The sequence below is a fragment of the Rutilus rutilus genome, assembly GCF_951802725.1.
Source record: "Rutilus rutilus genome assembly, chromosome: 8".
In the NCBI taxonomy this organism is placed as follows: Eukaryota; Metazoa; Chordata; class Actinopteri; order Cypriniformes; family Leuciscidae; genus Rutilus; species Rutilus rutilus.
Window position 1 is genome coordinate 36,461,286 of NC_140222.1, and position 15,007 is coordinate 36,476,292.

General features: G+C 38.0%; 1 protein-coding gene across 1 annotated transcript; it reads left to right on the forward strand.

Moving 5' to 3' along the window:
- The first annotated feature begins 965 nt into the window (after positions 1-965).
- Positions 966-15,007, forward strand: LOC311294793 (uncharacterized protein). Its single transcript, XM_084415821.1, has 11 exons — positions 966-1,055; positions 1,232-1,564; positions 1,813-2,109; positions 2,793-2,879; positions 3,019-3,152; positions 4,225-4,322; positions 7,051-7,331; positions 7,578-7,874; positions 12,897-13,007; positions 13,103-13,170; positions 14,776-15,007. Exons 1-11 carry the CDS (start codon positions 1,004-1,006, stop codon positions 14,821-14,823), a joined length of 1,806 nt encoding a protein of 601 aa, XP_084271947.1. The 5' UTR covers positions 966-1,003; the 3' UTR covers positions 14,824-15,007.

The following is a 15,007-nucleotide window of genomic DNA, read 5'->3' on the forward strand; positions in this document are numbered from 1 at the left end:
GTCAAACACAAACCTGTTGTGGTGTGAGCTGTATTTTGGTCAGTATAGCACACACACGTCATGTGATGAATGTGGTTTGTTCTGTTGGGTAAACAAATGGATGGATGCTTGTGGTTGGTTTGCAACTTTGCATGTGTAGTTTGTGGTTATAAAAAATAACTTGTCCAACCGTTAATATGTCTGACATCCATTTTGCTATAAAACAGCTTTACAGTGAAACGGACATAAATCTATCAACACTAGGCTATTGCTTTAAAATTGCTTTAAAAAACAGTCAAAGGTCAAGCAAAACAATTTACACCACAAGAGTTAAAAAAAAAAAGTAGTTAATCTATTTTAAGATAAAGATTAGAACAAGATTGGAGTATCTGGGTTCATGTTTCTATGCTATTAAACTGGTTCGATTAGAGATTTCTAAAGTTAGTTGACTATTAAAGCCCTTCCATTTGTGCAGGACTAGGCCTATAGTGTCCTTTTTATTATCATGGACTTTATTTCAGTCAAATGATCTGTGATTGTGTAATTTTAAGTGGCTCAAGCTCAGGGCTGGTAAGTTATTGGTTAGTCCTGCAAGGAGTCAAAAGCCATTAACTAAAACACAGGGCAATGCTGTGTAGCCTACATGTTAATTGTAATATTTAATCAAATGTAAGTTAAATAACTATTAACGTACTGAAAATGTAAAGATATAGTGATTTACATTTCAAGGACAGCAAAACCCATGTGCAGTAGTTTAAAATATATATATTTTTTCTAACAAACAAACAAAACGACCTGCTCCCTCTTAAGTAAAAATAGACTTAGTTAGATATGTACATAAATGGATTTAAGGTTTGTTTTCCGTTACTGATTTAATAACGGGGATCAGTTATATAAAAAAAAAAAAAAAAAAAAAAAAAAAAACGCGATTTAGCGCCTGTGCGCGTTCACGCGACAGGGTGTCAAATCCTGTCAGTCAGCCTAAAGCAGCGTCTGTTTCTGACACTTTTAACTACGGAAGAATATGATTCTCGCTTTAGTTTTACTGCGTTTTTGGTTGTTGTGGCATTTGGGTGGTAAGTATTCAAATATTTTTTTATGCATTCCGTGTTTGCAATATGGACTAACATTTCACTAGCACATTTTAATAAATAGTTTGTTTTAGTTATTGACATCTGTGTTTTCAGTCTGAAACGCTAATTTAGTTTTGGTTGGGAAAAGAGAATAAAGTCTTTGTACGGATGTGTTCCAGGTGTGTTTGGTGTTGAGACTGGGGAAATGAAGACTTTGTCCGTGATGGAGGGAGATTCTGTCACTCTACACGCTGATGTTTCTGACATACAGGGAGATATTACAGTGATAGAGTGGATGTTTGGAGCTGAAAACCCAGATACTGTCATAGCTGAAATCAGTAGAGCAGCAAATATTAATACTGTTGAAGAGAGATTCAGAGACAGAGGGCAGATGGACATTCAGACGGGATCCCTCACCATCACAAACATCAGAACCACAGACTCTGGACTTTATAAACTAGACATAATCACAAATACACTAGTAGTCAAAATGTTCAGAGTTACAGTCTATGGTGAGTACAGCAGTAGAATTGGGTCTGTTCTTTCCAAATTTGATTTTGACATGATCAATCTTTGTCACATTAACTCACAGAATTAAAAATACTGTATATTTAAGGGAATTAGATATAATGAAAGTGTTTGTTAGTAATGTATCCTCCTGTGTGTGTTGACTAAGCTTTGACTGAGAATATAAATCTGGAAATTATTGTTTGGTTTCTATTTGATTTACTCTGATTTCTCTTGTTCCTCTAATATCCAGCTTTTCTCCCCGTTCCTGTCATCATCAGACACACGTCACAATGTTCTTCATCATCTGAAAGTTCATCAGTCTCTAAATGTGTGCTGCAGTGTTCAGTGGTGAATGTGAGTGATGTGACTCTCTCCTGGTACAGAGGAAACAGTGTATTGTCCAGCATCAGTGTGTCTAATCTCAGCATCAGTCTCTCTTTACCTCTGGAGGTGGAAAATCAGGATAACAACACATACAGCTGTGTGCTGAACAATCCCATCAGCAACCAGACCAAACATCTGGACATCACTAAACTCTGTCAGCCAGGTAAATCAGTGTTTATACACTAATATGTCTGAATATCTCATACACTAGCCATAAATATAACACAGGTGTAATTAAATTTGTGTTTTTATTCAGTATTTCATTAGTTTCCTTATTGTTATTATTCATTGTCATCTCATTATCTATATTTTATTTACCAATTCATTGTTATTATTAATATAATTTATTTTATTTTTATATTTTTATGTGCAACATGAATATGCAAATAAGCCCCGCCTCACAATCACATGAACTCAGAATACCAAATCCACTCGGTCAACTTTACTGTAGTAAATACTACACCATTGCAAGTGGAAATATATACATATATGTTTGAACCAGAACACAACGTCTGGCACGTAACCTGGCTTCTCTTGAGACTTGATATGCTAAAGCCCGCCCGCCTCGTGACGAGGTAGTTTGTGATGTCAGAAACACAGTAGATTTCAAACCGCATTTTTTCACTGCAGTTTTAAGGAGAAAATACTCATCAATGGTGTTGACTGATGAATTTGCACATGGTTTGTCTTAAAGCATATTAAAAACACCACATAGACATAATAACTTGATTTTCACCACAGTGGGACTTTAACTACAAATTGTCACGGACAGTCAGTTAATGATAATGATTTCACAAACATCAAGTGCACAAAACAAAACTTGCTTTATTTTCTATAATCACACAGTAGTGCTGCATACTGAGCAGGCATCATGGCAGATTGTTACTCTCATATTTGGTCTGATCAGTGTTGTTCTCTTCATTGGAGTGATAGGTGAGTTGGATTTCTAACTTATTACAATGAAATGTGTAGCATGACTTTATATGTATGAATATGAACAACTCCTTTCTGGTTTGTTGGTTAAGTTGTTCTTAATGTGTTGAGATTTTGTTGATTTCTTCTGTATTCTTAGGCCTAGTAAAGGGTTTTGCTGAGGGAAGTAACAAACATCCACAGCGACCTCAAGATACTGACCTACAGCAGCTTCAAGTTATGGATCTTGAACAACCTCAAAACTCAACCCAAACACTGATACATTACATAAAAGTGTGATTAATATGAATTATTCTGAGGTATTCCAGAGCCTTGCAGATTATTTGTCTCTTAACTGAAACATTAATCTGATAGTGTTGCTAATATTGCTCTCCATTTACATCTCTTTTTTCTCCATTTATCTTAGATTTAACTTGCTTAAAATATTGAGCTTAAAAGAATAGTTCACCCAAAATGAAAATTTTCCCATAAATTACTCCTCCTCAAGTCATCTTAAGTGTATATGACTTTCTTCTTTCAGCCAAACACAATCAGAATTATATTAAATAATATCCGGGCTCTTCCCAGCTTTGTAATGGCATTGAATAGTTTTTGAAGCTCCAGAAAAGTGCATCCAACCATGATAAAAGTAATCCATACGGCTCCAGTGGGTTAATAAAGGCCTTCTGAAGCGAAGCGATGGGTATTTGTTAGAAAAATATCCTTATTTAAAACTTTATAAACTATAATCACTGTCTTCCAACGTCCGTATGCGAGTCTAGTTCCGGCAGAAGAGTGAACTCTGACCCGACGGATGACGTAGGAGCATCGTAAGCTTAGGTGAGAATTGACATTCGCGGAAGCGCAAATGATAAAGCAAATCAAAATGGCGGTCGTGAATTAGAAATCTAAAATGAGAGGTTTTAAAGAAAAATGTCGGGGGTCCATTACAAAGCTTGGAAGAGCTAGGATATTATTTAATATAACTCTGACTGTATTAGACTGAAAAAAGAGGCATACAACTAGGATGGTTTGAGGAACAAAACAAAAATTCCAAAAGTTGAGGGAAAACAACATAATAACATGAGTGCATCCTTTTATAATGTCTACAGTAGATGTAGGCTGAAATATATTATGACTAAAAAAAATAGTTAGATTATGGCAGAAATTTGGGACAGCGCCATCTACCTGCAGGTATAAATAGTTTATAGTGCATATTCACTCACTATATTGTGTAGTATTTTAATGAACATGCTTCGCTGTTGGCGGCGAATGTTGCATATTATATGTCAAATAATATGAGTTGTTTTTCCACATCAAGTCACCTTTATTTGTCTTGTGTTTTTAATTTGTTTTATTCTTAAAGAAGGTTTCAGCTCTGATCTGTGGTGACATCAATAACATTTACGGTGTCATTGTGTTTTCGATGTACTTCCATGTCTTGAATGATTTCTGCAGGATCATGTGAGACTGAAGACTGATGTAATGATGCAAAAAAAATCAGCTTTGTTATTATCACAGGATTAAATCACATGTTAAATTCATTCAAATAGAAAACAGTTCTTCTAAATAATAATAACTTTACACAATATTATTTTTGTTCACATTATCCAGCCTTGCTGAGCATAAGAGACATTTAAAACAAACTCAATTACTCCAACATTTTGATCTCTATTAGATTATATCATATAGCTGTTAATAAATATATTAACATACCAAATGTTACTCAAGTGCCTTATACTGCCATCCAGTGGTGAAGATTACATCATTATTATTATTATTATTATTATTATTATTATTATACGCAGTTGAACGTTAAACACTTCTGATACAAGTGTGCTTCTTTGTTTAAGATTTCGTTTTTTTTTTTGTATAGCCTCATGACACATAACCTTATGGGTGATGTATAATTAGTTTAATTTGTTTTACTGAGGCCACTAAACTCACTAATATTTATTATCAATTATTCTTTCTCATACTGAAAATGTCCAAAATCATGAGTACATCATTGACAGCTCCACCAACCCAATTTATCCAGCACTTGATCTATTTGTAGTTATAATGCATGAATAAAGCAAGTGGAAACAGAAAGAAACCATTTCTTGGTGTGTCACATTTTCATTTCCAGTATAATCTCCCTCAACTTCTCAGCTTTTTGTTCAAAATATTGCTTTTTTATGAAACTTACCCCATATACAGTAAGTATATTACACACATACATAGGCTATGTGTGTGTGTGTGTGTGTGTGTGTGTGTGTGTGTGTGTTAGTTATTTATTTTATTCCGGGTTGGCGGATGTGAAAGCAAATGAAAAGCCTTGAATACAAACCTGAGAAAAATATATTGTTAACTTTTAAATAAATAAAAGGTTAATCAAAAATATATGTAATATTGGGACTCTATAGACAGAAGATAAAAGTCTAATGAGCATAAATAGGAAATATGTCTGTGGTCACATATGAAAGACATAAAGGCTAACCACACTGTTGGCTGATTGTGTTTGTCATCACACGCACACACACGCAACCCTGTCAAAACCAGTCACATTCTAACTACAAATAAACTGGAGCAAAACACAAACGTTTCACATAAGAGTGGTATTATTCAAAGAAAATGTATATGTTAAAGCCAGCTGGAACATATTCAGTTTCAGGGCTTCAGTTTGTGTTTCCTGTTGAGGTTTACTGAAGCTGTCGTCTGATTGGTCGTGTGCGCTCTGGTGGGTGTGGCTACAGTTGCTGTTTCTGTTCAGAGTGACTTCAGAGCCAGATCAGACAAGCATAGAAGAGCTGGATACTATAAAAGAAGAATAAAGAATTATTTCTTATTTCTTGATTAACAATTCTTTTAACGGTTTCAAAATATTGTTTTGTCAACTCAACTTGATACCTTGATATTGATACCTTGATACCTTCAGTTCATTTTAATGCTAATATTCAGATGCAAAGTTGATGAAGAATATGGAAGAAAATAAAAAAAGCAAATATACTTCAGATCTGATACAGCTCAATTATAAACCGTAACATTAAAACAAAAGTGCACGGAGTCAAACACAAACCTGTTGTGGTGTGAGCTGTATTTTGGTCAGTATAACACACACACACACACACGCGCGTCATGTGATGAATGTGGTTTGTTCTGTTGGGTGAACAAATGGATGGATGTTTGTGGTTGGTTTGCATGTGTAGTTTGTGGGTAAAAAATATCTTGTCCAACCGTTAATATGCAGTCTAACATCCATTTTGCTATAAAACAGCTTTACAGTGAAACAGACATAAATCTATCAACACTATTGCTTTAAAAAACAGTCAAAGGTCACAGGTCAAGCAAAATAATTTACACCACAAGAGTAAAAAAAATGTGTTAATCTATTTTTAAGATAAAGATTAGAGCAAGATTGGAGTATCTGGTTTCATATTTCTATGCTATGAAACTGGTTCTATTAGAGATTTCTAAAGTTAGTTAACTATTAAAGCCCTTACATTTGTGCAGGACTAGGCCTATAGTGTCCTTTTTATTATCATGAACTATATTTCAGTCAAATGATCTGTGATTGTGTAATTTTAAGTGGCTCAAGCTCAGGGCTGGTAACAAACAAGCAAAACCAACTGCTCCCTCTTAAGTAAAAATAGACTTACTTAGATATGTACATAAATGGATTTAAGGTTTGTTTTCCGTTACTGATTTAATAACAGGGATCAGTTATATATATGTATATATATATATATATATATATATATATATATATATATATATATATATATATATATATATATATATATATATATATATAAAAGAAAGAAATAAAAAACCCGCGATTTAGCGCCTGTGCGCGTTCACGCGACAGGGTGTCAAATCCTGTCAGTCAGCCTAAAGCAGCGTCTGTTTCTGACACTTTTAACTACGGAAGAATATGATTTTCGCTTTAGTTTTACTGCGTTTTTGGTTGTTGTGGCATTTGGGTGGTAAGTATTCAAATATTTTTGATGCATTCCGTGTTTGCAATATGGACTAAAATTTAACTAGCACTTTTTAATAAATGGTTTGTTAGTTATTGACGTCTATCTGTGTTTTCAGTCTGAAACGCTAATTTAGTTTGGGTTGAGAAAAGAGAATAAAGTCTTTGTACGGATGTGTTCCAGGTGTGTTTGGTGTTGAGACTGGGGAAATGAAGACTTTGTCCGTGATGGAGGGAGATTCTGTCACTACACGCTGATGTTTCTGACATACAGGGAGATATTACAGTGATAGAGTGGCTGTTTGGAGCTGAACACCCAGATACTGTCATAGCTGAAATCAATAGAGCAGCAAATATTAATACTGTTGAAGAGAGATTCAGAGACAGAGGGCAGACTGACATTCAGACGGGATCCCTCACCATCACAAACATCAGAACCACAGACTCTGGACTTTATAAACTAGACATCAGCACAAATACAGGTGTAGTCAAAACGTTCAGAGTTACAGTCTATGGTAAGTACAGCAGTAGAATTGGGTCTGTTCTTTCCAAATTTGATTTTGACATGATCAATCTTTGTCACATTAACTCACAGAATTAAAAATACTGTATATTTAAGCAAATTAGATATAGTGAAAAAGTGTTTGTAATGTATCCCACTTTGTGTGTTGACTAAGCTTTGACTGAGAATATAAATCTGGACATTCTTGTTTGTTTTTGATTTGATTTACTCTGATTTCTCTTGTTCCTCTAATATCCAGCTTTTCTCCCCATTCCTGTCATCATCAGACACACGTCACAATGTTCTTCATCATCTGAAAGTTCATCAGTCTCTAAATGTGTGCTGCAGTGTTCAGTGGTGAATGTGAGTGATGTGACTCTCTCCTGGTACAGAGGAAACAGTGTATTGTCCAGCATCAGTGTGTATAATCTCAGCATCAGTCTCTCTTTACCTCTGGAGGTGGAATATCAGGATAAAAACACATACAGCTGTGTGTTGAACAATCCCATCAGCAACCAGACCACGCATCTGGACATCACTCAACTCTGTCAGTCAGGTAAATGTGATGTTCTCATTCGAGTATTTGACAAGAAAACAGACGTGTGCATTTAGTATACTTTACTGTGATATCAGACAGTTATTACACAGACAGCCGTCATCACTCGTGGGCTTAATGCTAGTGCTCTGTTGTTTACACACCGTAATACGGCAGGCGTACCCCCGTGCGTCATAACGTAAAACATCACTGTCGTAAACCTCATACTGCATATCCTAAACACTACATCACTCCTTTTTTTTTTTTTTTAACAATTAGATCCACTACTTTGGACATATGTGACTTACTTACTTGTCATCTGTAACAACAACATTACTTGTCATACGTAGCTCGGCAGTACAAATGTAAACATATAATTCAAACCTGTGCTAGAACAAACACATTCAGGTAACTTATCAAGTGTGCTTAGAATGAACAGTATCAAAGTGCAACAGTACTTCATAATCACTGAAGTACATTCTTATGCATTGTGCAAATGGTTTTGAAAAGAGAAAGAACAGTCCTTTGGGAACCTTTAGGTTAGTCTTTTAGACAGAACGGTCATTCAGAAACCTTTAGACTAATCTATTGCTGTATTGGGTGTAAACATTAATCACTCAAGCTCATAGTCTTTGAGGTATGATGGACGCTGGCGGTTAACTCGAAAAGGATACCTTGGTTTCACAGCAACAATGTCCTCATTATCAACAATTCTCTCATCCTCCTCATCCAGAGCTGTGGGCGCATCTTTTGTCTTGGAGATAATTTTTTTGAAGAAAGACGAATTCCGTGTTATGGAATGTCCATCTCGGGTTGCTGTGACCATGGAGCCATTGACCTCTGCCACAGCGTATGGCTTGATGTTGTATGGGGTAGTAAGTTTGTTGTGCTTGGGTTGTTGGTAGAGTACCTTGTCACCAGGGGTGAATGTGATTGGCTTAGCACGACGGCGCGCGTCTGAGTTGGATTTCATCTTTGCTTTTGCATTAGTGTCCCGCTCCCTGATGATGTGATCATTGTTGCATTCGCAGGTTGTGGTGATCAACGGGATCTTGGTGTGAATTTTGCGCTTAAACAACAATTCAGCAGGTGACGCTTCTGTGGTGCTGTGTGGTGTGGCGCGATACTCACGGAGAAACGTGTTGAGTCTCTGTTTCCACGGGGTGTTCTGCGTCTCTGCCACACGGATTGCTTTTCCAAGCGTGCGCATGAAACGTTCTGCTGTTGCATTTGCTTGAGGCCAGAGAGGTGTTATTTTCCGATGGTGGAAACCTAGATGGCCTGCAAACTTGGAAAACTGGTCACTGTTAAAAGGGGGCCCGTTGTCTGTTTTTAGAACTCTGGGAATTCCAAACATCGAGAACACTTTGTCGATGATTGGGATGACTGTGTTGGCTGAGACAGATCTTATAATTTCAACAACTGGGTAGCGAGAATATTCGTCTATGACAACTAGTAGATATTCTCCAGTTGGAAGTGGCCCGTAGAAATCTGCACTGATGTTAAACCAGGGGGCTTCTGGCAACTCAGACATTCTCAGTGGCTCGGACTGTGTTATAGGTGTGTTGGCTTGACATGCTAAACAGCTCTTGACCGTCAGTTCTGCTTTCTGGTCTATGTTAGGAAACCAGACCTTTGACCTGAGCAGTGTCTTAGTCTTTACAATGCCCTGGTGTCCTTCATGGGCTAGCTGTAACACTCTGTGCTCGAGGGATGCAGGGATGACAATTCTCGTACCTCGCAGGATGATGTCGTCGGTGTGGGACACCATGAGCTCCCCACTAATCTGTCTGTACTTTTTCAGTGTTTCAGCATGTTGTGTGTCGCCTGTAATTTTGTGCCATGTGTTGTCTCTGATGTGGGCACTAACCTTTTGCAGGATTGGGTCTTTTAGTGTTTCATCTTTTATCTCCTGGAGAGTCATGGCTTTTGGTGTGGCATGCTCAGCTACAAAGTTGACATACTCCTCTGCCACTTTCACCGCTCTTGTGCTTTCGCTCATCTGCATCGGGATGGGGTGACGGGAGATGTAATCGGCAGGGTTGTCTGCACCTTTCCTGTATTCTACCCTGAAGTTGTAGGGCTGTAGTCTCAGTCCCCATCTCTCGATCCTTGCAGGTGGTTTTGAACGAGGGTTGTTCCATATGACCTCTAGAGCTTTGTGGTCAGTGACAAGGATGAATGGGTTGCCATACAGGTATAAGTGAAAGTGTTCACAGCTCCACACAATGGCCAGTGCCTCCTTTTCCGTTTGTGAGTAACGTCTTTCTACGTCGCTGAGAGCACGGCTGGCGTATGCAATGGTATGCCTCTCTCCCTTTCCATCCTTTTGGTAGAGAACAGCGCCTAGACCGACTGGGCTAGCATCTACCACGAGCTCTGTGTCTTTGGCTGGATCAAAGTATGACATTACCACGTTGCTGGTCAGGCTGTCTTTGATCGTCTGTAGTGCTCTGGCATGCTCAGGGGTCCAGTGCCATGTTGTGTCTTTTCTGGTCAGCTCACGTAGTGGTGCAGAGATGGAAGCAAAGTCTTTGATAAAACGAGCACTGTAGTTCGCCATTCCTAGCAGACTCCTGACTTCAGTCTGGTCTTGTGGATCACTCGCCTGCTGAATGGCAGCAATTTTTTTCGGGTCGGCTGAGATTCCACCAGCTGAAAAAATAAATCCAAAGAATTCAAGTTTACTTTTGTTAAACTCACATTTCTTTTTGTTGAGTGTGAGCCCTCTGTCTTTCAGTCTCTGGAACACAGCTCTGAGGCTGTCGTCATGGTCTTTCTGTGTTTTACCATACACAATGATGTCATCACTCAGATTCTTTACTCCTTTGATGCCCTGCAGCGTCTGGCAGATCGCATTCTGGAACACCTCTGCTGCTGAAGATATCCCGAAATTCAGGCGCTTGTATCGTCTCAAACCAAGGTGTGTGGTAAAGGTTGTGATGTACCTGCTGTCGGGGTGGAGTTCTAGCTGATGGTAACCAGCAGTCAGGTCAAGCTTGGAGAAGACTGTAGCTCCATTCAACTCGTGAATTACATCATCCATGGTGGGAGTGATGTGGCGTTCACGCTGTATGGCGGTGTTGGCCTGTCTCATGTCGACATAGACTCTAACCTTGTCCGGATCCTTTGGCTTGGGTGGTGTCACGATGGGGGAGACCCATGGCGTAGGGCCTGTGACTGTCTCGATGACGTCGTCATCCTCAAGCCGTTTCAGCTCCTCTTCGACCTTCTGTCGGATGTGAAAAGGCACCCGCCTGTGTGGCTGACAGGTTGGGTGAATGTCAGTGTTGATGTGAAGCTTTACCTGAAAGTCTTTCAGCATGCCAATGCCCTCGAACAGCTCTGGGTGTTTCTGTACCAACTCGTCAGCTACTGTTTGACCGGTTGTAGCAGACACAGTGTTGATGATCTTGATGAGGCCTAGCTCTTTAGCGGTGTTGTAGCCTAGCAGAGAGCAGCTATCACCCTTCATTACATAGAACTCGGCTGTGGTTTTCTTATTATCTGTCTCTGTGCTACATGTGAATGCACCGGTTATGGGCAGTGGTTCAGTGTTGCCATATGGGAATATCTTTATATCAGCTGGGCTGAGCTGTGGGCATGGTCTCAGGGTACGGAGGACTGATTCACTAATAATGTTCACTGCAGCTCCGGAATCAATCATTGCTGCAATTTTTACACCATTAAGCCAAATGTGTGTGCGTGGTTGAGTGATATTCTTGTTGCTACTGGCAGCAAATACATAAGCTTCATCACTACTAGACGAGTCATGTGTGGTACTCTGTGTTGTGCTGGTGATGTTGTACACTTTCTTGTGCGTTTTGTGTTGCTTACTGTTGTCTCTGTGTTTTATTTCAAAGTCTTTTCCAGGTGTTCTTTGTTTTGTCCTGCACTGCTTGGCGAAGTGATTTAGTTTCCCGCATGCTTTACAGTCTTTTCCTTTTGCTGGGCAGTTTCCGTCATGTGGATAATTTCCACCGCAATTCCTGCACTGGACGTTGGGCTTTGCTCTCCCGGCGCGTCGGCTGGTAGCTGTTCGCCCATTCTGATGCACTGCATTCACTGATGCAGCTACACTCTGCTCCATGCCGGCTGCTTGTTGCTCGGACAGTTCTAAAGTTCTCCCGTATTCGAGAAGGTCATCCAGGCTATTTTCGGGCTCTCTAAGCGCTCTTCTACGTAGCCTGGTTGAACTGCAGCTTTGGATCAGCTGTGCTTTTATTTCATGGCTTACGTCGGCAAACTCACAATTCTTTGCTAGCATGCGTAGTCTGGTACAGTATGTGTCTAAGTTCTCGCCCGGCTGCTGTACTGCCTTTCGGAATATATATACTTGGTACTGGACATTCTTTTTAGGCGTAAAATACGTGCTTAGCTTCTGCTTAACATCAGCAAACTTATCTTCCTCTGCTGCTAACGTGTCATAGATGTCATGCACGCGCTCTCCCGCCAAGTGCAGTAATAATGCCTTCTGCCTTGCATCTCCGGTGATGTTCACTGCTGTAATATAGTTCTCAAACCTTTACATCCATTTTGTCCAGCGTGGTCCTACTGAGCTCGGATCCGTTTCGGTATCGAAGGCTTGCAGAGCGACGGTGTTTCCCAGTGACATCTTTTTGTTTGTTTATTTATTTATTTTTTTTTATCCTCGTCGCCAATGTGATGTTCTCATTCGAGTATTTGACAAGAAAACAGACGTGTGCATTTAGTATACTTTACTGTGATATCAGACAGTTATTACACAGACAGCCGTCATCACTCGTGGGCTTAATGCTAGTGCTCTGTTGTTTACACACCGTAATACGGCAGGCGTACCCCCGTGCGTCATAACGTAAAACATCACTGTCGTAAACCTCATACTGCATATCCTAAACACTACAGTAAAGGTATGTCAGTGATGTTTGTGTTTATTTCTTGAGCTACTCTGTTGATCGTGTTCAGGTGTGTGATGTAAGCAGTGATTGGACGCAGTGTAAATCCTTATGATATGTGCCCTTGAAAGACTGGCCGATACAGTTACACTAATGACTGTCTCTTCAGGCATTACAAATCACATAGTGCTGATATCTGCTGCTGCTGGAACTCTGTTGATTGTGGCTGCAGTTGCAGTGTTCTGGATCTGCAGGAAATGCAGAAAAACAGATCAAGAAGGCAAGTGTAACTAAAGTGCAGTTAATACATCTGTAAAAAAATATATATATATGAAGAAACATAATTTAACACATCTGTCATCACTGTTAAAATAGTCCAGGCCCCTGAAAATGAGATAACTTATGCTGAGCCAACATTCTGTAAAAGAAATGCACAAAGAACGGTAAGAAAGAAACAGTTACATGTCTTTCTTTTGTGTTTATAGAGATATTACTTACAAAGCAAACTCTACAACAAAATGTATTTTGAACTTTTTTTTTTGTCAACTGCTGTAAGTCTAGGTGGCCACTGGCCAGATATTTCTGCTATGAAACAGAGTGTTGCAATTGGAGGATTTTTTTTTAATATTATTTAACTTAAAAAAAAGTTAATTCATAATTATTTTATGTAATATCTGTATTCAACACTACATGTCAGCATTGTACAATGCGACATATTTGTGCACTATAGAGGTCGATTACATCACCAGTTGAGACCATGTGACTTTTTGGCAGATTCACAGCAGTTTCCTGTCTGTTAGTGGTAGCTTTTCTGTGTTAAAGGACTTGGCAATAATGCTTGTCTGCTTGACCAGGGCAAGTGAATTTTTGAAAGAGAATTTTACTCGCCCGACCAAACTAGTAGCCTGATTATAATGTAAGTAATGAAAAAATAACTAGAAACAAGTTGACCAACACAAATTTTTGATTTAGCATTAACATTAAATTTAAATGTAAACTGCAACTGATACTTATAGTTAAGGTACTGCATGTAAGACTCTGTAGAGAAATCAAAACTAAGAGAAAGTTTAAATCCCGTCTGGCTAGTGCTCTTCCCATAATGTTTACACATTAGGTCAGTAGGCGGAGAGTAGACGGTCTTTTGCGGTTGTTTGAACACATTTCACCACATGACCTCCGGAAGTGGTCAAAAGTGGACAAGATCAAAATATTTTAGAATTCGTTTACACCTGTATTTAGCGTTGTCCACTTGGGATCCGATTGAACAAAGCACATCCTTATACCAGATGTAAACAGGAGCTGTGTGCTTAGTTGGATGACTTATGGTATATATATATATATATATATATATATATATATATATATATATATATATATATATATATATATTATATAAAAAAAATTATTCATTATAAATAAATGATATAAAAATAAATGAAATCAAAAATCTTTAGTTTTTTCTGTCTGGACAAGGCCTATTTACATCAAGGACGATAACTATCACGATAAAGACATAGTTTTAAATATCGTTCTCATTCTCAATATTAAAGAATAGCAGAGTAACAACTATAATGATAACGCCAATCAGAATCCATTCTTGAGCATTTAAAGCAGCAGAAGACAAAACTGCAGCATGCGCTTAGAATAAACAGAACATTATTGTGCGTTAGTGTGGATGCTAATATAGTTATTATATTGATAACTTTCTTTATAGCATTCTATTATGGAAATGACATTATAAAAGAAAGTTCTGATGTAATACAAATTTCATAGCTAGCATTTTTTGTATACAATACTTTCTTTAGACTTTTATTTTGACAAAATTACAGTATGATTGAAAAAGACACTATAAAATCTATACTACCTTGATTTATCAGATAACACATTTAATCTCAGTACCCTTCACATGTTGTCTTCTTGAAAAAACAAATACACTATAACAAATTTTTTATTTGTTGCAGAATTACAGTTGATTAATATGTAATTTGTCAAAATTATATAAATTGCTATTGCTATTTTTGTGTGAAATAAATTTTTCTTTCTTTCAGAGGGTTAAACAAGAGGACGAGGTGGTGTACGCAGGAGTCGTGAGATGATCACATTCTGATTCCTGAACTTGTTTTGATCATACATATGTTTTATAAGTGAAGTTCAAGTGAAGTAACATTTTACATATATGCTGGGTATGATTAATGGTATAAGTTTTTATCATCTCATATATCTATTTTGTAACTATTTTTAAGTGTAACCATAACCTTATATTGTCATTAAACACTTTTA